At 33.8% G+C, this 25,662-nt stretch overlaps 1 protein-coding gene across 1 annotated transcript in view; it reads right to left on the bottom strand.

The window, feature by feature from the left end:
* Positions 1-436: 436 nt before the first annotated feature.
* The window catches only part of LOC129000485 (uncharacterized), a 74,214-nt gene continuing 48,988 nt past the window's right edge, over positions 437-25,662 (bottom strand). The window contains exons 3-6 of the mRNA XM_054427447.1: positions 11,495-11,583; positions 3,351-3,459; positions 2,450-2,554; positions 437-2,014 (exon numbers count right to left, since the gene is read on the bottom strand). Of these exons, the coding sequence (XP_054283422.1) occupies positions 1,836-2,014; positions 2,450-2,554; positions 3,351-3,459; positions 11,495-11,583 (482 nt within the window). The 3' untranslated portion in view covers positions 437-1,835. The remainder of the gene's footprint in view (positions 2,015-2,449; positions 2,555-3,350; positions 3,460-11,494; positions 11,584-25,662) is intronic.

Here is a 25,662-nt window from a genome sequence, read left to right as displayed (position 1 = left end):
ATAAAATATTAAAATTAAAAATATTTTAAAACTAAAAATATTTTAAAATAAAATTATTTTATAATTATTTAAAATATAAAATATTTATGAAATTATTTTAAAATTTGTATATTTATTATTTCTTAACTTTAAGAATTAAAATGTTGTTACGAAAATGCCCTATAAGCAAAGATGCCTTTAATTATACTATAGACTAGAATATCACAATATAATGTATCTAGATATGCCGCCAGGAAGATATAGACACGAAGAAACTATGATACACGGAAATAGATACAGATATTGCATTTGAAAACCACATGTAAAATGCTTGAAAATGACGTCATCATAAGCACTCAACTGTTGTTACACGAACGAAACTTTTACAGTTGACATAGCTGGAATAACAATAAAATATTTAATTATCTACAGAATACCTACGCAATAAAAAAAAAAAAAAAAAAAAAAAAAACTAGAACAACCAAACATTTTTTTATTAGTTAAAACAACATTTTTATTTGAAAGAGTTTTTGAAAGGCGATTAGGGAAGTCTAGTAGACAAGTTTGGGTTGTTAGAATAGGCCGTTGGCTTTTGAAGATTGTCTCATAAAAGTACTAATGCATTTTTTGTTTTATATCAGATTGCATTGAAAGAAGATAAATAATATTACGAATATCTTTTTCTGTAATATTGGTGCATATTTTAAATAAGTTTTAGAAACTCTAGAAGCAAATAATGCCCGACTGGTTTTCTAAGTAGACTACCTATTATTGTCTGTTTACTGACATATCCAACAAAGGCTTCAGTGAAGTAAAGTAAATTTTGTACTGATATGTCATTTTATAAACTGCAGAAAATATTTTTATAACTGTAGGCTATGGAAACACTGTTGGAAAATTTAAATGATCAGAAGGTATAATTGAATACGTCTAAGAACACTTTGATACACTTAAGATTTTTTAATGTGATATGCATACATACAGTGTTTCTAGAGAGATTAAAGTAGCCTATTAACATAAAGTATCATTGAACGATGTTTAAGTTGACACAGTCACTATATACACACACGAAAGACAATACAGTTTAAAAAATATTTTTAAACAAAATTATTGATGTACAGTACTAATAATTGTATTGCTTGTGGTCGTTTGATTTATTTGAAAAGCAAATGTCGAGTGATTCTCGGAATATTTGTTGAAGTCCATTACAATGTCTTTTCTTATGTAAACATAATTTTATCGCATATTTATGGGTGTAAATATAAACAAAAATAGTGTGCATTTAAAATGTAAAATAATAAAAGTTATTAAAAGATAGCCTTTTTTATTTAAGACTCAAACTTAAATAAATAGCCTACAATAAATAGAAATATATATGTCGATATCCCACTTCACAATTATACGTATTTAACTAATTAGTTGTTAAAATATTGCACAAATGGGTAAAATATTTCTAAAACAATTGTTATAACCTTATCGTGTACCAACCAGAATACTTGTATTTAATAACAAACAATTAACGCGTAAATATTTAATAACACGATTCGCCTCCCATGAACGCACATTTTATCAATCTCAATACTTGATACATAATGCCGCAAACAGATGAAACTCAATTGACTCTAGTGTGGAATTAAAAAATAAATGGCATGTTCTAAAAAAAAATCCTTGTTTTTCCAAAAGCAAAATAAAGAAAATAACAAAATCAACCTAACTAAGCAGTACATACAGGCTATTTGGTGATTCATATGGCTCTCCGACCATCATTCTTTTTATTTGGATTGTGAAGTGGGACGTGGAAACCATCACAGCTATTACCGCCCTAGGATTATAAGGGAAGGAAAACTCTAGGTAGCTCAGAATACATCGACGTCGAACATATCCAAGGAGTTACTTGGGTCCGAGTTGTGGAAGTCGTCACTTGGACGTATACAGTCCTTGGGGCTACATGTAACTCTGCCAGCTTTTCCACAGACACACTCCAGACAGGTGCCTGTATCCCTGGGCAGTACAGCACCCACAGAGTACTGCCTGCCTGTACAACATGGAGTAATAATCAGTACATATACAATACAGTCATTGGGGCTACATGTAACACTGTCAGCCGTGCCACAGACACATTCCAGACAGGTGCCTGTATCCCTGGGCAACACAGCACCCACAGAGTACTGCCTGCCTGTACAACATGGAGTAATAAGTAAAATCAGTTCATTTACAATAATCAAGTTCACTAAACTTTTCAGGTTTAAATGTCTATATGATGTTAAATGAATGTAGCGAGTTTTAAATTCTAAGGGTTCACGTTCTATTTAAATTTGGAATTAATCATTTTCCATCCAAGAACCCTTATATATTACAGTTACTGACAGCTTTATTGCTATTGGTAAGAAACAAAAACATTTAGTTTTATACACAACATTTAGTCTCAGATGAGGTGGAATCTCTGTCAAAACCCTGCCTGGATACTTACCCATGACTGTGCACAAGGTCGGCGTGGTGGAGGGCTCCGTGGAGTCTGTAGTGTTGAGAGAAGAGGAGTTGTCCGAGGAATCACTCCAGCTGGGGGAGGTTGAGTCTAGAAAAAGATGGGAGTCACTAAACATGTGTACGATAGTTGCGAAACTAAGGTGGCATCATGGCCTACTCCACAGAGAAGTAATATAAAGTAGTAGTAATATAAAGTAATATAAAGAAGTAATATTTATATTACTTCTCTGTGCCTACTCTAATACAACGCCACGGCGTGGTGTGGCAACGTCGCTCCGGCCGGCCTTGAATCGCCACTGCCTTATACTATTGACTAGAGGAGATAAAAGTGGCAACACCGCATTCCCGCCCTACCAAGACAGCTGTTGCACTGATTCATAGTAGAGCTTTTGCTCACTGTTTATGTTTACATGTTTGTTATTTCTGTTATGACCATGACAATATGTCGGTTGGTGTGACGTTGCCACACACCAACGCCGCGGTGTTGTATTAGTTGTATTTGAGGAGTACATGGCAGCATACAAGAGTCTAGGTTAACGACAAATTTATTAGAAAACAGAATGGAGAATTGAGATGAGTTTGAGGTGAAAATAACTGGTTTTGATACATTGTAAAATTAATGTACAAAAACTCAAATTAACCATAGTTTTTGAATATTTATTTTAATATGAGGTAATATGCCAAAGCTAGTGTGATTTTCCAATTTGTTGGTACATAACACACAAATTATATGCATAGGTAAATTTTACATAATAGACAAACATTGAAACAGTTGGTGGTGAAATCTATGGTAATTGGTTGAAATCAATTTGATCTGTATTTACATGTGTATCTATGCGATATATTTTTAGCATTTTAACTACCAGATATAATTAATGACTTACCTGTAGAGTTATCGGATGACTCGTTGTTGGTGCAGTGTTGTTGGCCCCACCAGCAGAATACTTTGCTGTCAATACAGATGCAGAACTCACACGGGTCGTCCCTCTCGATCTGTAACATCGATACATCGATCGTCATGGTTTGTGCGAATCATCGAATGACTTGGGTGATCAACCACACTATGTCGATAGTGAGATACAGTTTGTCTAAGTTTTAGTAATCGAATGGCCTCTAAAGCAGAACTTACTCAATAGATGTATAACTCACCCGTGTCGTCCCTTTCGATCTACAACATCGACATTTTGATTTGGCAGTTTGTGTGTGGTACCGATTGACAGCTCCATTTATCGACTATTGACAGCTCTATACATGTCAAAATTGAATTTATCATAGTTTGTCCTTTTAAATATAATCCATTCAATATACTTACTATGTTATTTTAACTTACCTATCTATACTTATTTAATACGCAAGCAAGATTTTTGTGACAATTACTCCTCCGAAACTACTGAACCGATTGACATGTTTTTGGTGTCATTGGAAAGAGCGTAACGTGAAGTTGTGCAGGAAACTTTCTTTTTAGGGAAATGATTAGAGGGTGAGGCCCTGGGGCCTTTTAAAGTTTCGTATTTCTCCATAAGATTAACATGGGAAACAAATATTGTTATGAAACTCCAGCTGTTGTCAGAAATTAAAAGTGAAGAGAAGAACATATGTTAATTGTAAACAGTCAATAAGTTTGCTAATATTAGTTTGCCACAAACATTTACTTACTCGGTTGAAATGAAATAGTTACTATTTGAATTAGGGTTGGCGTAATTATTACAATGGGAAAAAAACGAGAGAGCCTGGATAAATTGATATACTAAAAAGAAAACTGAATTAACACTGTGCTGCATTTCTTAGTAATCATTGAAAGAGACGATTTGCAAACTATGTAAACATAGGAAAGTCATAGAACACCACCAAGGGGAAGAAATAGAAATAGAAATAATGTGTGTTATAAACACTAAAAAACAAAATCAGCTTTCGAAAAATGATAACATATTTACAAGAAATGTTGATTATATCGATCTGTTATGTACATCTTGAGTATTCCATAATCTTTGAGTCGAATCTTTTATAGTCATAAAAAATATGACTGTTTTTCGTTTTAAAATAAAGCCTGTAATACTTAGCAATTGCTCGATTTCGAGCAACAGGGACACTAGTATTAAGTTAATTTCGAAGTTGACCTTACAAAGAAATCTTATATATATAAAGCCAAAAGTACCCATGAACTTTTGAGAAAACTACAAGTCACACCCCCATTAACCATATACTTAAAATGTTCGTCATGACGAGAAACCTTGCGCAAAATTATCCATTATTTCATAAACTGCCCTCTAAGGTCGTAATTGCTTTCCGAAGGGAACTTTCCATTTACCTAATGTTAAAAATAATATTATCAGCTGTTATTATTTGTTTGTATTCTGTTTTGTTTATTTCATCTTAACTTAACCAATCAATAGTTTTATTAATTACTAATGTAGTAAAACGGGGTGGAGCCCGTGGGTAACAGCTAGTTATAATAAACTTTAAATTACATTTGTGTGTAAATCATTTTGTATTTTCTACCGTAGTAAACCCGAAAATAGTCAAAATACGAATAAAATAGATGTTGTAGTATGATATTTTAACTGTACGTACACTTGGCAAAAACTACATTAAAATATTATGTTTTCAAAACTAAAGATAAAAGATTACATACATTTTCTTGGTAAATTTTTGAGAACGTTTCAATATTATCGGTTATAATATTATATATGTTATATTGGTGTTATTTATTGGTTACATGTGAATTCAATTACATATCTTCAGTCTAAGGTTATGCTGCATAAATCCCTATTTTCTATGGTAGGAACATATTTTTCTGCACAATAAATCTAGTATATTAATACACTACCCTAATAGATACAGTATTATCACGGTGCCAGTTTGTATACGGTGTATACATAGGGAGGTCGATTTCGGTTAATTGCAATGGTCTCTAGGTATTAGTGTGTTTACCGTACCTCTCTGTATCCCACAGTACAGTGTTGACAGATTTATATTTAGCATCTCTTTATAGGCAAACATGAAAATACATCAAAAGTTAATTTTTTCGAAGTTTTTAGTCTGGCGAACAAAAAGGTCTGGTTAGTATGCATTTTATGGTTTGCACCCGATTTTTGAATTTTTTCATTCTACTTTTAATTCAACGCTGATTCCGGAAATGGACCATAATCCCGAAAACTACCAAAATCCTTCTTTTACCAAAGCACGTCGTGTGGGTATTCAAATCAAACGGAATAACACGGATATTACAAGAATTATTTTGATCTGACTTTTTATGGTATTTTTATGGCGTAGTAATGGTAATTTTTTAATTGAAAGAGAATTTAAGGTGCTTAGGTCTTAGTCCTAAACGAGTTTCAGTCCAAGCTTAGCCAGGCTATGAAGAATCGTTACTAAATAACTAGGAAGTAAAAAAAATGAAAAAAACGTAATTGGTATTCAGTTTTCAGCTTTTAAAACGTTTTGGAGGATTTTTGGCCACTATGTCACTATTAGTTAGTGCGTTATGTGACAATATAACTGGGATGTCAGTGAAATGACAACGCCACAGGGAAACTTCATAAAGAGAGTGGATGGAAGAAGAGGAAATTCATATATTCCTCCAAAGGGTAGTTTTATCCACTTTGAGATCCCAAAAATATTGGGCCAATCAGCTACACCTTTGACAAGTCATTATTGTAATGCCTAAAGTAAATTTGACTTTGTCTCAGTATCTGTTAGTATTGAAGGATGGGCGGGAACATAAGCTGTAGTCAGATATATATATGCAGTAAACGTTTCCTTATCAAGCCCTTCTGACTGAGGGATTTCTGAAGACTGTTTGAAGCAGTTGAGTCCTTGTAACAATCCTGGTTTTCCATTTGATTCCTGGCTTTGAGGATGGTGACTGGTGGGGGGATTCTGGTGTATTCTGAGGATACCTACACAAGGAATATGAAAGGAGAAGTCTGATATATTAAAAAATTACTAGTTGCTCTGCCCGTGCTTCGCTACGGGGTCAGAATGCAGAAAAGAAAAATTCGGGTTTACTTTAAGATACTATAATATACTTTGGGAAACAGATACAACACACTTACCACAGGATACACACACTTATCAGGAAACATATAGGCAAAAGCTCAATCCTGCTTATTGATTATTTAAATTAAGATCTCTTAATGTATTACAGTACTATCATTTTATATAGTGTATCGCATTTAAAATATATGCAAAAGTATAATTCATTGACCACATGGCACCAAGAAACAATTCTCCTGGTAAACTAATTAAATTAAATAGCAGAACAGCATTTCTGACAACAGCTGTAGTTTAATAACAATGTTTGTTTCCCATGTTAATCTTATGGAGAAATACGAAACTTCAAAGGGCCCCTAGGCCTCACTCTCTAATTATTTTCCCAAAAAGAAAGTTTCCTGCACAACTTCACGTTACGCTCTTTCCAATGACACCAAAAACATGACAATCGGTTCAGTAGTTTCGGAGGAGTAATTGTCACAAAAATCCTGCTTGCGTATTAAGTAAGTACTAGTGTCCCTGTTGCTCGAATTCGAGCAATTGCTAAGTATTACAGGTGTTATTTTAAAACGAATAACAGTCATAATTTCTTATGTCTTTGACTCAAAGATTATGTAAATACTCAAGATGTACATAACAGATTATATCATTTTATCTAGGCTCTCTCGCTTTTTTCCGTTGTAATATCTCTACCCAAATTCAAATAGTAAATATTTCATTTCAACCAAGTCAGTAAATGTTTGTTCAAACTTATTGAATGTTTACAATTAACATATGTTCTTCTTCTCACTTTTAATATCTGTTAACAGCTGGAGTTTCATAACAATTTTTGTTTCCCATGTTAATCTTATGGAGAAATATGAAACTTTAAAGGGCCCCAGGGCCTCACTCTCTAATTATTTTCATAAAAAGAAAGTTTCCTGCACAACTTCACGTTACGTTCTTTCCAATGACACCAAAAACATGTCAATCGGTTCAGTAGTTTCGGAGGAGTAATTGTCACAAAAAACCTGCTTGCGTATTAAATAAGTATATAGATAGATAGATGTTTTTAAATGATCTAGATACTGAAATTAGTATGACAGCTGATATAAAAATGACTTGTGTACAAGTACCAACTGTACCGACCATAAGGTTTTTCCTAGGGAGTTCAAACTCACATTAAGAGGGTATCCAATTAAAAATAACTGCTATCACAGAATAAAGAGTTATCTTCATTACGTTTCATGGGTATTATTCATTTTTTAAATAAACAACTCATCATAATATAGTCTTTTTACGTCACACTCGATATGAAGCTGTTATTACACAGGTTCGGCTATTGTCGACAAAGTTTTTACATATGGGGTTTTACATATGTATCGTGATGTATACATCGTACGTAGTTGAAATAAATTGTGAGCTAGGAAACGTGTCCCACATGACGAGTTTGAACATGTTTGGGATTTGAGAGAGACGAATATTTCGTCCTTAAAGTTCTAACGTGTGTTTATAGGTTAAAATATTCACCTCTCACACACCAAAGTTTGAAATTTACTTCCATTCCCGAGAAATTACTTATTAATAGCTTAATGCAACTTTGTTTCTGTTTAGAAGTAGTTAAAATTTCACAGTTTCATGTCAAAATTTACGATCAGAAGCGATATGAAAATCAAGTACCTTGTGACCTTACGTAAGCTGTTTAAACTACGGAGGTGAGTTTTGTATGATCTATTACAAAATAATAATCAGCCAACTAATTTGGTATGGCTGTTTATTGACTTCGTATGTTCATGTATTGGGTATATTATGTGTACAAATAATTGATTAAAACAAATAATTACAGGTTAGTGTTGAAATGTGCCCCTAAAATTGTCCACCTTTGGACTTTCTCCATAGTTAGTTATGACTCAAGTGTAATAAGATAAATACATTTTAAAATCAAGGAATTAATAATGCTTTATTTTTTTGTAAATTAAAAACAAAATAGAGTGATGAAATTTTGTATTGTATTGGATATAATATTGTATTGTCTTTTGTATTCTATGTAACTCCTTGAGTATACAAAAAATCCAAACAAACATTTAATCACTATCAACCTTTCCATATTTATCGCTATATACAGTATACCACCAAAATATATACAGTGTGTAAATTAAGTCTTGAAAAAAATATGTATTTTTAAAACCGAAATAGATAGAAATATTCTGTTTGTGGCATTGATTGTTAACAAAGGTTCCGTAATTTTTTACATCCAAAATATTTTTTAACCCCCTTAACAGGGTAGGGGGTAGGGGGTGACTTATGTTTTCAAATAGTAACCCCTAATGAGTGACCCCTCGTTTTAAAGGATTTGTCAAAGGGTTTGCGTCATTGTGTTTCTTTTGACAGAATATTTCTATCTATTTCTGTTTTTAAAATACAGATTTGTTTCAAGACTTAATTTACACACTGTATAGCGTTAAATTAAAATGAAGTATCTTCCAATTAAAATGAAGTCGAGCTGTTTGTATTCGATCCAAATATAAATTATGAGTATGGGATGAATAGCTTTGTTACCAACTCAAAACCAGCTTTCTCTAGTTACTTTCTGGGAATTGTGGATAAAATTCCCACCAGTTTTGATCCAAACTACGCTAACTAAGTTCATGGATTAAAATTAGTCAAAAGTACAGTAGCACAAATCGGCAATCTATACACAATAACATAATCAACGATACCCATATATAACAATGAGACCATCAGAGGGTTCGTGCATTGTATACATGGCGTGCGACGGGCCATAATCAAACCTATTATTACAAGCTCGGTTTCCCGGACTAAAACTTAGGTTCGTGTTGGACTGACATCAACAAACGTGGATATTCCTGTTATTTGATACTTAGAAAAGTTTGTTACAAAATACACTGTACCGTCTTGTCGGTTTTGTAGATATACCGTTGCCTAGACGAATTCAATGAAGAATTACATGCATATTTTCGATATTTTACGGGGTATTTAATTTTTTTTATGTCACACCTTCACATCCTAGGACGCTAGTTCTAGTCCGGAACTGTTTTACACATTACTTCAAGCTATTCCTAGCGATGTTCGGTATTATCACATAGATGAAATTTATTAGTGATTGTCGGGATTTGAACCCGGGACCTCGGCACCGAAGCCCCACGCTTTACCACTAAACCAGCTCGCCCCCCTACTGGGTATTTAATTGAATTAGGTTGTAATGATAAAATATGATGCTATTAGTTTCTAAGGAATGCTTGAGATCAATTGTATTTGTCTTACGTGGTGGATTAGTGTCAAGTCATGTTAAAGAAGACTGACAGAAGGGTTTCTGCAATCTTTTGTGACTTTTTAAATGTCTTACCTTCACATTCTGGGACGTTAGGTTGTGGAAGGGAAACCTTTTACACATTACCTCAGACTAGGCCTAGTGGGTCGCGTTATCACATGTAAAGCAATTTTGGTTTGGCGGGATTTGAACCCGAAACCTCGGGGCCGAAGCTCTAGACTCTACTACACACTACACCAAACTGACCAGGGTCAAGAAAAAACCATGCACCTCATCATCATGTATTTAAAAAATCTTCTGCAACATGTATGCAAAATAATCTCGGTTATCGTACTGTTATCGCTGTTATGATGTAGCACTGTCATAAGAGGAATAATACTGTAGTTGGTATAATAAGTGCTAAGTGAGGTCTAGTTTGTCTAAAATAACATTATAGTTGGATTTTAATTTAAAAACTGTAAATGCAGCCTGAAGTAAGCTATGATTAACTGGTACAAGGGTTGAATCCTATGGATAATGAGGACAAAACTGTTCTTCTAGTCGCTATATTTCCCCTCCTGAAGTTAGTTGGTGGACCTATAAATCTTGCAATACTAGCTGATTTTAGTTTAGAAATATATTTTGAACCAACTCAGTCGCCCGTTATCATAAAAACAAAAAAAAAAATACGAAATATATCGCTAAAATTTTATTTTTTTACCGGATTTATAGTAGTTACTTACACAACCTTTTGTGCTTTCTGTTTCTCTTAATGACTCTGGTTTGTGCACTAAAATGTGTTACTCATAGCTTTTTAACAACTAACATTGTACCACTCTACATCATTTTCAATTTAATCTTAGCCTCCTTGCAAAAATCACGGTTTAGGTTTCACGTGATCATGAAAAATCAGCTTATTTCACACGGCATATTGTATTGATGACTTTACATACAGTATTGCACAACAGATCAACAATGACCTCATATAATATCCAGTACTCAGGAGAGCCTTGTAGTAGGGGTGAGTTTGTGGTTGGGACTTTGGCGAGTGCAACACTTCGTGTGTAAACAGTTTCCAACTTAGTTTACTGCTACCTAAATGTCAACTCCAAGTTTAAGAACACGTTTCAATAACTTTTTAGGTTAATTTATAAAAAAAAAAAAAAATACTGATATTAATTGAATTTTGATTTACAACAAAAATAAGCACTCTTTACGTGTAAAATGACGCTATCAGTAGATAACTTAGTTCTCTCAAAAACTGTCAAAGATTCAATGGGAGGTTTGAGATACTCTTTCAAAAGTAAACTTTTGTTGTAATGAAATGTATAACTAAATTTAAATGTTCATTAAATATAATTAAATATAACCTCAAAAATTTTAACCGTGTATTATGAAAACACTGCTAATTACAAGATATTGAAAGTTATGTTTGTAATCAACAGAAAATACACATTGATGATGACTTTGGCCTAATTTTGTAACGATTATAAGGTTATTCCCACAGTATGAGGAAAATAGTTGTTCATCACTAGGAGCAAAAGTGTCCTTTTGATATTTAACCGTATTTCCAAGTTTGGCAAGGTGCACGATTGCGTCCCCAAAAAAAAAAAAAAATTTCGGTCCTAGTGATGAAAACTCCTATTTCACTGTATCACACTCAAGGTCTCTTTCAAATACCAAATGTATGTTATTTGTAAACAATTGGCTGCAGGATCGTAGGTTATGTTGGATTTAAAACGAAATATGGAGGGGTCCCAGTACCTAGGTTGGCTATGTACGTACCTGATGGCCATGAGGTACCTCCTTCTCCCCAGCAAGTCTGCATGGTGAGGTAGTTTGAGTGGCTCTCAGTTCCGGAGGCAGTCGTCCTCCTGCAAGAAGATTGATATCAGTCACTCATTTTACATTATACAACGCAGACACCTCAGTATTATGTGTATTATAAGATGAGTGAAGAATGAGTGTTGACTGGGTGAGTTGATATCTTCGTTATTGACTCAGATCTTTTGTTTCTAGCTAAGACTATTTATTTTCAATTATCAAAGACAGCTGAGTACAGTTTTGAACCACTTAAAAGCTACGGAACCAGCATCGAACCAGTAAACGTTTGATTATTAGGAGAGTATTAAACCATTCAGATGCCCTAAAATCATTTTTAAACTCCAGCAATTGATATTCAGAATTCTACATGTTAATTGTGAGCCATAGGTCCAAAGTAGCCAACGTATATCCGTCGATGAACTGAATTTTTAACCCTCGAGACGACAACGAAGTGCGACTTCGTTTTCGCCGAAGTGTCAGTCACCGTACGAAAAAAAATACAGGCTTTCTGTTTCGTTCGTTATAATAGCGTAAGGGAGTATGTTTAATCTATGGTACCATCGAACGATCCCGGCAACAATGTATCTAGCAGATTCTGGACTTCATGACAACCAATGAAGATGTCCGTTTTGCGACTATTTCTTTTGACCTGTGTTTGTTTTTCTGCTTAGTTTTCGTCTATGTTTGTTATAGCGACATAGTTTCGGTGTACATATTTTTGTTTTTATACATTTTAATAATCATTAAACACTATATAATAATTAATTTGTCTTTACTCATTTAATTTAAAATAAAATGTATATAACAGTTTTTGTGTGAATGTTAGTGTTTTACCACATGACAAAAAATTTTGCATCATCTGGATTTGAACCCAAAGGGTATTGCACTATATATTTAAAGATAGTACATTTTTAAGTCTAAGTGAATAAATATATTTATATATGAATGTCTTCTGTGAAAGTTTTTATGGATGTAAAGACGTTTCAAACATTATGGTCTATGGAAAGGTTTTACCATAGACTTCCTTAGGCCTACCTATGATAGAACTCGGCAAGAGTGCCTAAATACTAGGGGCATTTTGGAGGTTGTCTATGCGACACCTAGTTAAAATAATATGCCTGGGAAGGTTTCCGTCTCATTCCTGTTGCAATATTGACCTGGAGCTCTAAACCACATAATTTAGAAAAATTGGCGTGAGTGTTTAAAAAAAATTGAATTTAAATAAAAGCTAGGCTATAAAAACTAAATAACATGTTGAATAATGTTTTCTTCACATTATAAAATCCGTAATTGTGATTTTTTTTATGAAAGATAAAAACATTTCTAAAACCATTTTAGCCGTTTTTGGAACAGCCTTTAAAGAATTGTTAACATTAGGTAGCTAAAGAACGGGTGAAGTTCCTAGTATTAAAAATATACAATAACTAAAGTAAGACTTATTATTGCTGTGTACTCGTTTTTGTGAGTTTTTCATAATGGTTAGAAACACATCACTTAGATATCATTTACATCACATTACTTACACGAGCGAATTAAATTGAAATATATTATATTGTTGTCGTATACGTCTTAAAAAGAGGCGAAAGGAGACAAACTAATTTTATCAGCTATAGTTGATTGAAAGAGTCTTCCCCAAGGAAAATTAGTGAGCCGTAGCTGAAAAGTGTTATTTTAACTGCAAACAGACTCTCCTATCTTATACCTACATACAGGGTGATTGATATAAGTGTGCCAGCCGTTTTATTCGAAAACTATAAGAGATTTCAAAAAAAGTTAAAAGGCAAGTGTCTTGGATTTTTTATTTCAAAAATTGTAGTCAAGTCGAAAAAAAATATTTTAAAAATGAAAATGAAAATGAAAAAAAAATGAAATGAAAATGCTTCTTTATTGAGGCGAACTTAGGACCACATGGTCCTTTCTTACAGTTAACCTCTATTATTTTAGCCGCCATTCTTCCAATATGGCCGCCAACTTTGATTTTTCTTACGGAACACTCTTTATTTTATGATGTATTCCGGTAGAAAATGTAATTTTAAGATGATTTTATTCTTGTGATTTTTTCATAAACCTAACCGTTTCAAAGATAATAATGATCAAAGTTGTGAAATTTCGAATAGTTTTCGAATAAAACAGCTGGCTTGCTTGCTTAGGCATTTATCGAAACTCTTTCTCATGCCGAAATTTCAAGACTTCAACTATTATTAACTTTGAAACGGTTAGGTTTATGAAAAAAATCACAAGAATAAAATCATCTTAAAATTACATTTTCTGCCGGAATACATAGTAAAATACAGGGTGTTCCATAAGAAAAATCAAAGTTGGCGGCCATAATGGAAAAATGGCGGCTAAAATAATTTTTTCGACTTGACTGCAATTTTTAAAATAAAAAATCCAAGGCACTTACCATTTAACTTTTTTTTATATCTCTTATAGTTTTCGAACAAAACGGCTGGCACACTTATATCAATCACCCTGTATTGATGATTAGCCTACATGTTGAAATGGGCCATGGCTAATAATTGGAGTGTAAGTTAGTAAATCTTTTCTTTTAATAAACGTAAAAGTGTGACTCTTTGAATAAATACTCTTTTTTGATAAAATACTCTTTGAATACTACAAAATGTCATTTAAGCTACATTTAGATTTATGTGACACATTTATTACATTTAAGATTCTTATGATTATAACAGTTTTACCAACTTAACAAACTATAATCGTTTTGTTTAAATTCTGATGTATAAACTTATCCTCCAATATAATGAATTCAATGCTTTATCAAATAATATGAGTACGAGGGAAAAATATCTTTTGTTGCATTGCAAATGTAAAATTTAGTACGTTTACTACTTAATTAAATTATTTAATTACCTTTGCAGAATTGGTCATAATAAAAGATAACGAGACAGAAAAGTGGAGGGAATGCAGGAAAGCTGAGAGGAGGGATGATTTATTCAATACAATTTCGCCCTCCCCGAAAGCATCTTTATGAAATACGGGGTTGCCTTTTGGAGGAATACGTTAAACCCAAATAGGAAGATCCATAGTATTGTTTGAAGTTCTACTTTTGAACTGAGTAGGCCTACATTATGTCTTTGGTAAATATCTCACTAATGGAAAGTTCAAAAGGTCTTCACCCTTTTGATATGAACAGTTTTGTTTGAAGTACAGTACAGTACTAAGTAACTTTAATGAAACCTTGGTAAAGTCATAAAAAATATACAACCATTCATTGTTTAAAGAATAATGCTCAATAAAAAAATTTTAAAAAATCTGTAAACGGTCTTTTTTCAAATTATACTTAATTTTATAAATTTATATCAAATGAAAAAGAATTGATTGAGCAATAGCATTGAAATCAATAAATTTAATTACCAAAAACTATTCCCCATTAACTCTCAAGCATTTGCAACAATGCTTCATTTTACAGAAAACTGTTATTTACGAAAGCTACGATTTTATCGAGATAAATATTTTAAAATATGCTCATTTCTTTAAATCATCAAAAATAACATAAACGTAAACATTCCTTTAAACCATCACTATATCACATTTCTGGTCAAAATTGTTTGCTTACAAGCACTTGTAAAGAATATTGTTAATGTTTTAATGCCATTCCAATTTTGAAATTTCTTTTAAAGAAACGGCCCAAACCCCCTGGTATTGTTACTATGTAACATCATCCTTTTGTTACGAGTAGATAGTATCATTAATTGATAACCCAATAAAAATTACAAGTGGGTCCAAAATCGTCCCCGCTTGGAATCGAACCAGCGATCTTCAGATTTGAAGGCGAGTACGATTACTTCTTGGCTACAAGAATTGTTTGTTGTGAAAGCCTACTAAAATGTTATATCTATTTATTACTTCTAGGTAGAGTTTAGGAGCATATATCGAATTGAACACATCCCAAGAGTAAGATACTCGTTATAGTCATTACTTGATTGTATTACAGAAACAGAAAGATAAAGAGAGAGAGAGAGAGAGAATTTTCTGAAAACTTTCTCACTGAAAGTAACTTTTCCATAGCAAAATTGATTTGTATCCCTTGTGTTGGAAAGGGCAAACTTATCTTCTTAAATGTGTCTGTTCTGATGAAGAGAGATTGGTTTGAGGAGGAAAACCCAAACATTGTTGGTTGAATGTGTGCTTTGGGAATCTTTCTAGCTTGGATTTGAATCATTACTATTATTTAGCACTACCATCTGTAATTTTTCAAATCTCTTTTTAAGCCACTGTAATATGCCTATGCTTTGTTACACCAATGCAAAAGTTTTATAAAAATTAGGTTTGGCAGTGATTGGGTGAGAATACAAGAGAGTGAAATTTTTTGTCAAGAACTGTATGGGTAACTCAAAATACAAAACATCATATGCATTGTGTTTTCATCACGACAAAAACAAATTTAAAAGATTAATAAGTAAAAGCGAAGGTTGTTTGATTAATATAAAGTTTAAAAACAGTAATCCGACCGCTAAATGATCAACAACTCGAGGATTAAACCCACGGTGACATGATTGATTACATAAACCTCCCTTTGGTGCATTTGGAAATCGAAATTGAATGACAACGTACTTAAAATAACATTTATTGGTGCTACAAATATTAATTTGGAGGAATCGGTAAAAAACACAGTATCTAAACCTGCCAATATCCTAGATTACATTTTAAGTACTCGAAAGCATTAAAATAGCTTTGTGAAACATTTATAGAGTATTTAGTTTCAAATTCAATGAGTAACTTGTTAGAAAAAAGTTAAATTATTGGGTATCGAATCATAGGAAACAGTTATGAGTCAAGTTATGTTTATGCACGTTTGTGCTGTAAGAATTAGCCCAAACCTTATTTTATCGTCACACTGCAACAAAAACTGGTTTAATACATCCGTAGCATATCTCTGGAGCAAAATGTGATCAGTTGGAGTAAAGGAATTCAACTAAACCCTTTTTCAACTAAAAAATTCTTTGCAAATTTCAGAAAAGAAAATAGTCTTGATTATCTTCAGATGGTTATATAGTCAATGGTTATATAGTCCATAACATGACCGCCCTAGCTAATTTGGTTTATCTAGAAATATCATCAAAAGGCAAAAGGAATCGCTTTAAGCCCTAGTCATGAGATATACTAAGATCCGATAGAAAGACGTAAGCAAGCCTGGTTCCTTCCCGGACACAAATTACAACCTATATTCATTTGTCACAAGCACCATTTTTAGTATTACAATTGGACCAGATGGTGAATTTATAACAGTCTGGTGTCAGCCACAATAGCTTGGGTGACATACCCCTCAGAACCCTCTGCAAGCTTTTGTTGATTTGTGATGAAGAATCAAATTTTTATCAAAGAATGACAGAGATTGTAATAATACCGCCCCGCAGCAAATCTTCAGACTAAGCGAATTTTCATTTGCCTAATTGGATTTTCACTCATCTCCTTAAAATTCTATACCTGACATGAAAATCGTCGAGCAATCAAAATAATTATTTATGTTATAGTTCAACATAAATGCAAATTATATTTAAATATGGTGTACAAATGTACTGTATACTAATATTGTATGTTGTACGTATGTACAGTCTTCTCATCGTCGCTGGACTTTTTCCGGAACCGTATTACAAATTACTTCAGGCTAGTCCTAGAGGGCAGCGTCAATATTGCATTGATAAAAGCCAAAAGTGATTAGTGGTGATTGAACACGGGACGTTGGGACCAAAGTCCCGAGTTATATACCAGCTCGTTTCCCCAGTGATATTATAGATATTGTTGGAAATGTTTAACTTTTTAACTTAGTCCCCTTTGGATTATTTTTTATCAACACTTTGAGAAACACATGTTATTAATTTGCATATGTCTAAATAATGTTATAATTGTTTTGTAGAAATATAATAAACAAAAAATGTAACTTTTTAAAACTGGTTTATTTGAATTTTTGAAGAAAATCAGTTTAATTTAAGAGTTTTGTTACATTTAATGGCGACCCTGAGCCAGGATAATTTTGAGTTATTATTTTGAAGTATATATTCATCATTGTACAGGTAATATACTTTTGATTTATTATAAAAATGACTGAACTTCAAAGAAGAGCTTACAGGTCAGTCTTTACTAAAGAGGTAATTGCTATTGAAAACCTATTGAGCCAAAATGAAGATTTAAGAACTATTGTTGCCAGGTTTAATGTATTAAATACAACTTATGAAAAGCTTTGCTCTTTAAATGATGTAGTTTTGCAAAGTCTAATTAGTGAAGAGGAGGTAACAGAGGATGAAATTGAGTCAGAAATTATAGGGACTAATGAGTATGCAACTAAATACCATCAATTAAGCTTGAAAATTCAAGAACTGCAGTTAGTTGCTAACCCTGGTAGTGAATCAAATAAAACCTATTCCAATAAAAGGCGCCTTCCAAAAATAGAACTTAAAAGATTTGATGGTGAACTTAAAAATTGGATAGGATTCTGGTCTCAGTTCAGTAAAATCCATGATGATAATAGTTTAGGAGATGAGGATAAGTTTGATTACTTACTACAATCTGTGAAGCCAGGCTCCTCAGCTCAAAAACTAATTGAAGGTTTTCCTCCGTCAAAAGAAAACTATTTGAAAGCAGTTGAGCTCCTTAAATCTAGATATGGAAAAGAAGAATTCCTTATTGAATACTATGTCAGGGAACTTTTAGCTCTAGTTTTAAATAAGACTGATAACTTGTCAATCACATGCCTTTATGACAGGCTTGAAGTACAGCTAAGAGCTCTCGAATCATTGGGAGTAACCAAAGAGAAATATGCTGCCATGCTATTCCCTCTCGTTGAAACAGCCATACCTGAACCTATTTTTAAAATATGGGAAAGGTATCGTGTTAATAAGAATGCATCCACAACAGAGCCAGATAACTGTTTGAAAGAACTCCTTCAGTTTCTAAGAACCGAAGTTGAAGCTGAGGAGAGGCTTAAGTTGCGTGAAAACTGTTTTGGCGTGAAGTCTCACGAGGTGGATCTTAAAAAAGACTCAACCAAAACTCAGCGGTTTGGTAAACCTAAGGCAATCACACCTTCAGCAGCAATACTTGTTTCTCAATCTGAAAATAGTGCAAAGGTAGGTACAGATTTAAATACCAACTTAAGAAGAAATCTTTGCATTTTTTGTGGAAAAACAAACCATAACTCGCCTGATTGTTTTTCTATCTTTAATAAAACAGTATCAGAAAGAAATGAACTTGTAAAGAAAAAGGGTGCATGTATAAAGTGTTTGAAAAAGGGGCACTGGGCTCAGAAATGTAAATTACAAGTGAAATGTCACATCTGCTTGGGTGGACACTTTGCAATCTTGTGTCCAAAAGTCCATGCGACTAATGAAGCTGAGCCGAGTGCTAAGGACAAGCCTATAACCCCTGTTAAAAATACAACAAATTCGTTTTCTACTGTAAACAATAAAAGCAAAACTACTTACTTACAGACTTTGAATGCTTTTATTGATTGTAATGGGAAATCAAAAAAGGTTATAGTCCTCGCCACACTAAGTTGAGGCAGCCCAAGGCCGCACGGCGTATATCTAGTGCGGCCTTTGGCTGCCTCAACTTAGGGTGGCGAGGACTATAGAATCTTGTGCGACTCAGGTTCACAAAAGAGTTTTGTTTCTAGCCAATGTGTATCAGAATTAGGCCTCAAAAGCAATGATAGAGTTTTAATTCAACAAGAAGTTTTTGGAGGTAAGCAAACTGGACCTAAATACCATAAAACTTATGGCATCACTTTGAGTTCACTAAACTTGGATTTTAAAACAGATTTACAAGTTATAGAACAACAAGTTATTTGTAACCGGATTCCCAAGTTTTGTGACTACAGTTTGATAAAACGTTTGGAGCAAGATAACATCATTTTGAGCGATATATCGACCTCTGACGAAGAAGACTCTGCTAGTATTGATGTGTTATTGGGTGCTGATGTTTGGTCACAAATTATCACTTCGGAGTTTCACAAAGTAAATGACCAACTTGTGGCCATAAAAACACGATTGGGCTGGACGATTGTTGGTTCATCTGAATCATCTGGTAGAGATTCATCTTTTGTCTCATCTATGTTTATTGCTTTACAGTCCTCACAGAATGTTAAGCAGTTTTGGGAGCTTGAGACGATGGGAATCACAGACCCAAGTGTGAAACTGGAGAAGGGAGCAAAGGACGAGCAAGTGGTAGAGTTCTTTGAGGATACTGTGACAAGAGACTCGACTGGCCGCTACATCGTACAACTTCCTTGGGTTGAAGGACGACCTTCACTGGAGTCCAATATGTATGTAGCTGAGAAACGTCTACTCACAACTACAAGTAAGCTGAAAAATATGAATTTATATGCAGACTATGATGCTACTTTTAAAGAATGGGTTAACAAGGGAATAATTGAAAAGGTTGAAAAAGAAGAAACTTCTTTGGACCAAACTGTTAATTCTGTTCATTACCTTCCTCATCGAGCAGTCATTAAAGAAGGGAGCACTACTCGAATACGACCAGTGTTCGATGCCTCGTGTAAGGACAAAAATGGTTGTAGTTTAAATGATTGTCTTGAAGTAGGTCCAAATTTGATTGAGTTGGTTCCAAACGTACTAACTAATCTGAGGAAACATAAATTTGGCTTGACTTCTGACATTGAAAAGGCATTTCTCCAAATTCTTGTGTCCCCTAAAGACAGAGACATGCTTAGGTTTTTATGGTGGGAGGAAGGAAAAGTTGTGATTTATCGACATACTAGAGTCGTATTTGGACTAACATGCAGTCCTTTTTTGTTAGGAGCTGTAATCAATAATTTATTACGTAATGCACCAGATTGTTTGAAGTCCGTAGCTGACAAATTACAGAAATCATTTTATGTAGACAACTGTTTGACGGGTGTAGACAATGAGAATGATCGAGATTCTTTGGTAAGACAAGCACAAGACATTTTGAGGCTTGGAGAATTCAACCTAAGGGGATGGGCTGGAAACTTTGAGCCAACAACACAAAACGTTTTAGGGTTAAAGTGGGACTGTTCTTCAGACACTTTGTTTTGTAATGCTTCATTTTCAAACTTGGAACCTGAGGAATTAACTCGAAGATCATTACTATCCCACACACAAAAAATCTTTACTGCCCCTATGACACTCATCCCAAAAGTTATTTTGCAAAAGACTTGGAGTTTAAAAATTGGATGGGATGATAAATTACCAGAACATCTCCAGTCTGAGTATCAAAAATGGATTGAACAAACACCAATTATTAAGGAGTGTAAAATTCAACGTCGAATCATTATGAATAACTCAAGCACACTTCATGTGTTCTGTGGCGCTAGCAAATCAGCTTTTGGAGCCTGTATATTTCTGAGGACTGAAGCTGATGATGCTGTACATGTTAGTTTAGTGCTAGCCAAATCTAGAGTTTCGCCAGTGAAACCAATTACGTTACCAAGGTTGGAACTGATGGCAGCACTCCTTGGTGTAAGACTTTGTACCTTGGCTCTTCAATGTCTAGGTAAACCTGACTTACCTTGTTTCTTTTGGTCAGATTCTTCTGTTACACTAGCTTGGATTACCAATAAAGGGAAATGGTCTGTATTTGTAAACAATAGAGTCAAAGAAATAAATAAGTTTAGTAATCCATCGCAATGGAGATATGTTTCCAGTCATGCAAATCCCGCAGACCTAATTTCAAGAGGTTGCTTACCACAACAGTTACTCAATTCACAATGGTGGAATGGACCAACATGGTTGTATAGCAATGCTTGGCCAACTGAAAATCCTTTACCTGACAGAGAAACAGTTGAGAGTGAAAAGAAGAAGTCAGTGATTACCACAAGCACCGTTGAGACCTTATCAATTGCTGTCATGTTAGGACAAAGATTTTCTAAATACTCTTCGATTGTAAGAGCCATAGCTTGGATGTTACGGTTTAAAACCAAGAAGAAGAGCTCGGACATAACGTCAGAAGAATTTCAACAAGCAGAGAAATTACTGTTTAAACTTGTGCAAAGAGACAGTTTCAATGGAGAGAAGAAAAGTAAACATTTAAGTGGAGTTAAAACCATTATTGATGAAGATGGTCTTATAAGATTGAATACAAGATTACTGGATCAAGAATACAGCAAAGAATATACTCACCCAGTTGTGTTACCATCTAATCACATTATAACAGAACGAATGATTGAACAACAACATATTAACAGTAAGCATGCTGGTGTTCAAGCACTATTAGTTATTTTGAGGGAAAAAGTTTGGATTTTGAAAGGGAGGAGGACTATTGGTCGAGTCACACATCAATGTATACCCTGTAAAAAGTTTTCAACCAAGCCATGTCAAGCTCCTGTGGCTCCTCTACCTGAAGACCGGACGAATTTGACTTCTTGCTTCCAAGTCACAGGCATTGATCTTGCAGGCCCACTCATAACAAGAGAGAAGAAGAAATGCTGGGTTGTAATATTTACATGTGCAGTTTATAGGGCTGTACACCTTGAATTGATTCCTTCATTGAGCTCTGATGCCTTCATTTTGGCCTTAAGAAGATTTATTTCTCGTCGAGGAAGAGTAAATGTCATCTATACCGATAATGGGACCAATTTTGTTGGTTTGAGTAATCATCTTAAGAATCTTAACTGGAGTAAAATTCAAAATGAATTCAACTTAAAGAATATCGTTTGGAAATTCAATCCTCCTGCTGCCCCTTGGTGGGGAGGTTTCTGGGAACGTTTGGTGAGGATTCTGAAAGAGCTACTGAGACGAAACTTAGGAAGTGCTTCACTAAATCATGAAGAACTGAACACCTTGATATGTGAGTGTGAAGGTATTATGAACAGTAGACCTCTCACATACATCTCAGAAGATACTGAAGATTTAAAACCCCTGACACCATCTATGTTCATCCAATCTATACAAGGTAATGATGTATCAGATTTAGATTTATTAGAGAAGACAAGTTTGAACAGTAGATGGAAGTATATACTAAGTATTCGAGAAGGACTAAGAACAAGATTTCAAAAGGAATACTTGGGTTTTCTAAATTCCTCTAAAAAGAACGTAAACAAAACTTGTGAAATCAATGTGGGAGACATTTTACTCGTCCATTCAGAAAATAAACGAAGAGTTTCTTGGCCTCTTGGAAAAGTGATCGAAATATTTCCTGGGAAAGACAAAGTAACAAGACTTGTAAAAGTAAGAACGAAAAATGGAATTTATTTACGACCTATTCAACGGCTTTATCCACTTGAAGTTCAATCTAAGGATGACCACATTCATAAAGCTCAAAATAATCAACCTGAACCTGAAACTCATTATAATACGACAAAAGGAAAAGAAGAGACAAATGTGAAGACTAATGAAACACAAGTTCAGACCCAAAGTGGGAGAAGAATAAAAAAGCCAACCAAATTGGACTTGTGAAAAAGTTTGAAGATTTTTTTTAAAAGGGGGGAGAATGTTGAAAATGTTTACCTTTTTAACTTAGTCCCCTTTGGATTATTTTTTATCAACACTTTGAGAAACACATGTTATTAATTTGCATATGTCTAAATAATGTTATAATTGTTTTGTAGAAATATAATAAACAAAAAATGTAACTTTTTAAAACTGGTTTATTTTAATTTTTGTAGAAAATCAGTTTAATTTAAGAGTTTTGTTACAGATATAATCAGGAAATTGATGGAAATTGTTATATATATTTCTCTAAATATTACCAGACAAAAACATATTCACACTAAGTAGTAGAGAAGTGAAAAGAAAGTGTATGGAAACGTATCCTATTCGGGTTTTCGTTATAAATCCTTGATTGAAACCGTAGTTCGTATCTAAGGACTTTGAAGGAACAGACAGCTTCGAACTGAACAATTGCGAGTGTTAAGTTACGCAGAGTTGTAATTACTTTATTGCATGGCAAAGAGAGAGTTATTCCTACAAACTTACTCTCACAAACTAACTTTTCCTGGGCAAAATTCATTTGTACTCCTTGTGTAAGAAAGGGTAAACTTATCTTCATAAACGAGGCAGGTTTTTAGAAGAAAGAATGCCAGAAAGGACAGAACCCCTTCCTTATTGTGCCACGTAAATGTGGGATATATAAAAAAATAATAATTTAAAAAAAGGGATAATCTGAACAGTAAATGATCAATAACTAAGTGCATGGAGCAACGTCTGGGTGATTAACGACCCAATCTTTCAGTGGGGATTTTATCTCAGCTTTTATGTTGAATTAAGTACTAGAAATGATGTAGAAAAGGCTATTCATAGCCTGTCTATAATAAATACGAATTACTCAAATAATACAGCATTTGAAATTAATGCTTTTGTGAAAAAAACCATTAAAGTGTATGTTAAATTGTTAAATCTAAGAAACGAACATGAGGTCCTAAGTTCGCCTCAATAATGGTGGATTTTCATTCATTCATTCATATTGTTGTGTGAATTATTTGACCTGACACTCTATCAGTTATAGGAACTTAAGCTTTGTATAGGGGATTGTGACAAAGTAGAAAATAACACAAAAACATATGAATTGTTAAGCTGAAAAGACGTTATGTTGACCCTTCTCCGGACACAAATTACTGCCCATATTCATCTGTCAGGAGCGCCATTTTGAGTATTACAATTGGACCTAGAGGGTGGATTTATGACGGTCTGGTGTCAGCCACAATAGTCTGTTCACCCTCAAACCCTACTGGCAAATTGTTTGGTGAGTTTAAGTAAAAGGTTGAGGATATTCTCTAAAGACTACCTTATTTAAATGTATGTTTCTTAAAGACAAATCCGTGTTATAGATATTTATAGGAACATCTACATAAGTTTAGTATATGCATAATGCGTAAAATACTAAATTTTGTGTTAACTATGAAATATGAAATTGTTATTTGTGTAACTAGTGGGATTTGCACTCGCGTTACACATTATATTTTTCCTACAGTTACTATAAAGCATACGAATAATTAGTCTTTCAAACACCATACAACACGTTTTTAGGCTAGGTTAAATCCAAACATTGAACGAAATGGGAAACGCTGCACCAGCTGATCGTAGTCGTAATATCTTAAAGTTTTGCCAATTTATTTTCAAGTGTACACGTATAACGTGCCTAATAAAAGCACGCGGTTTTGTGTCGTTTGGGTGGAATACTGGAGTGCGGTAAAAGTAAAAGAGTGTGGCAAAAGTAAGTAAATGCAGCAAAAAGCAACGTTCAGTGCTATAGTGCAAGGAAGGCCACTTTGTCAGGTGACTGTAGTAAAATGTTATTGTTTCAAAATGTTGTAAAAACTTATATATTCAAGTGAAACTGACATGCACTGTTAGTCTGCACTATTTTTGTCTAGTTAAATTTTAAGTACTTTTTTGAGGTAATATTTCACACAGTTAGGCCTATAGTGTTCTAGAAATTCTTCAAAGGAAAAATTATCTCCTATGTGTTTTGAATCAGACAGTGTGTATCGATTTAAATCCTAAATAATAGTTTTGACTATTTCTTGAAACGTTACCATTTTCATATTTCATAGTCAACAGATAGTGTAGTTTTTTTTTACATTATATGAATATGCTAATTCAGACTCTTTACCGCATGCACGAGATGGGTTGTGTGTTCTTCCCAATTGTATACTCACAAATACAACTGTGTAAACATAAAGTAGTGACAGGACAGAATATACTTGTAGCCTCGAGCGAAAGCGACTGAACAAAGTTTACTTCTGTCGAGTTCATCCAGCCCTCACCTGATGTTGGATCAGGTATCAGCAAATCTTTCTAACTTTGGAATCATGCACAGTGGAAAAAAGAATATTGATAGGTGGTAAACTTTGATAGTGACGTCAAAATGCGTAATATCATGATGCTTATCAATAATAAGTACATAGTGGCTAACCAATTATCACTACTAGAAGTCGTCTAGTGGTCGAAAACCCGACCAAAAATATGTAATGTAGGCCTACACATTTCTCTAATTTGACCCAACGCTGTAAATAAAACATGTGATTGGAATTTCTTCCATTTTTTTGCTGTTTATATTTTGTTGTTATTTCGTTACCAGCATGACAACCCATAATGCCCATGTTATTTTGTTCGTATTTTAAGTCATTTTTGTGTTAACTTTTGAGCCTATTCTTATTTATCAAGGGATTCTGCATATCTACAGGACAATACTAA

The sequence above is a fragment of the Macrosteles quadrilineatus genome, unplaced genomic scaffold (genome assembly GCF_028750875.1).
Source record: "Macrosteles quadrilineatus isolate MER2022 unplaced genomic scaffold, UCM_ALF_1.0 Scaffold_8__2_contigs__length_117827958, whole genome shotgun sequence".
NCBI lineage: Eukaryota > Metazoa > Arthropoda > Insecta > Hemiptera > Cicadellidae > Macrosteles > Macrosteles quadrilineatus.
This window is presented reverse-complemented; position numbering and strand designations above follow the sequence as displayed.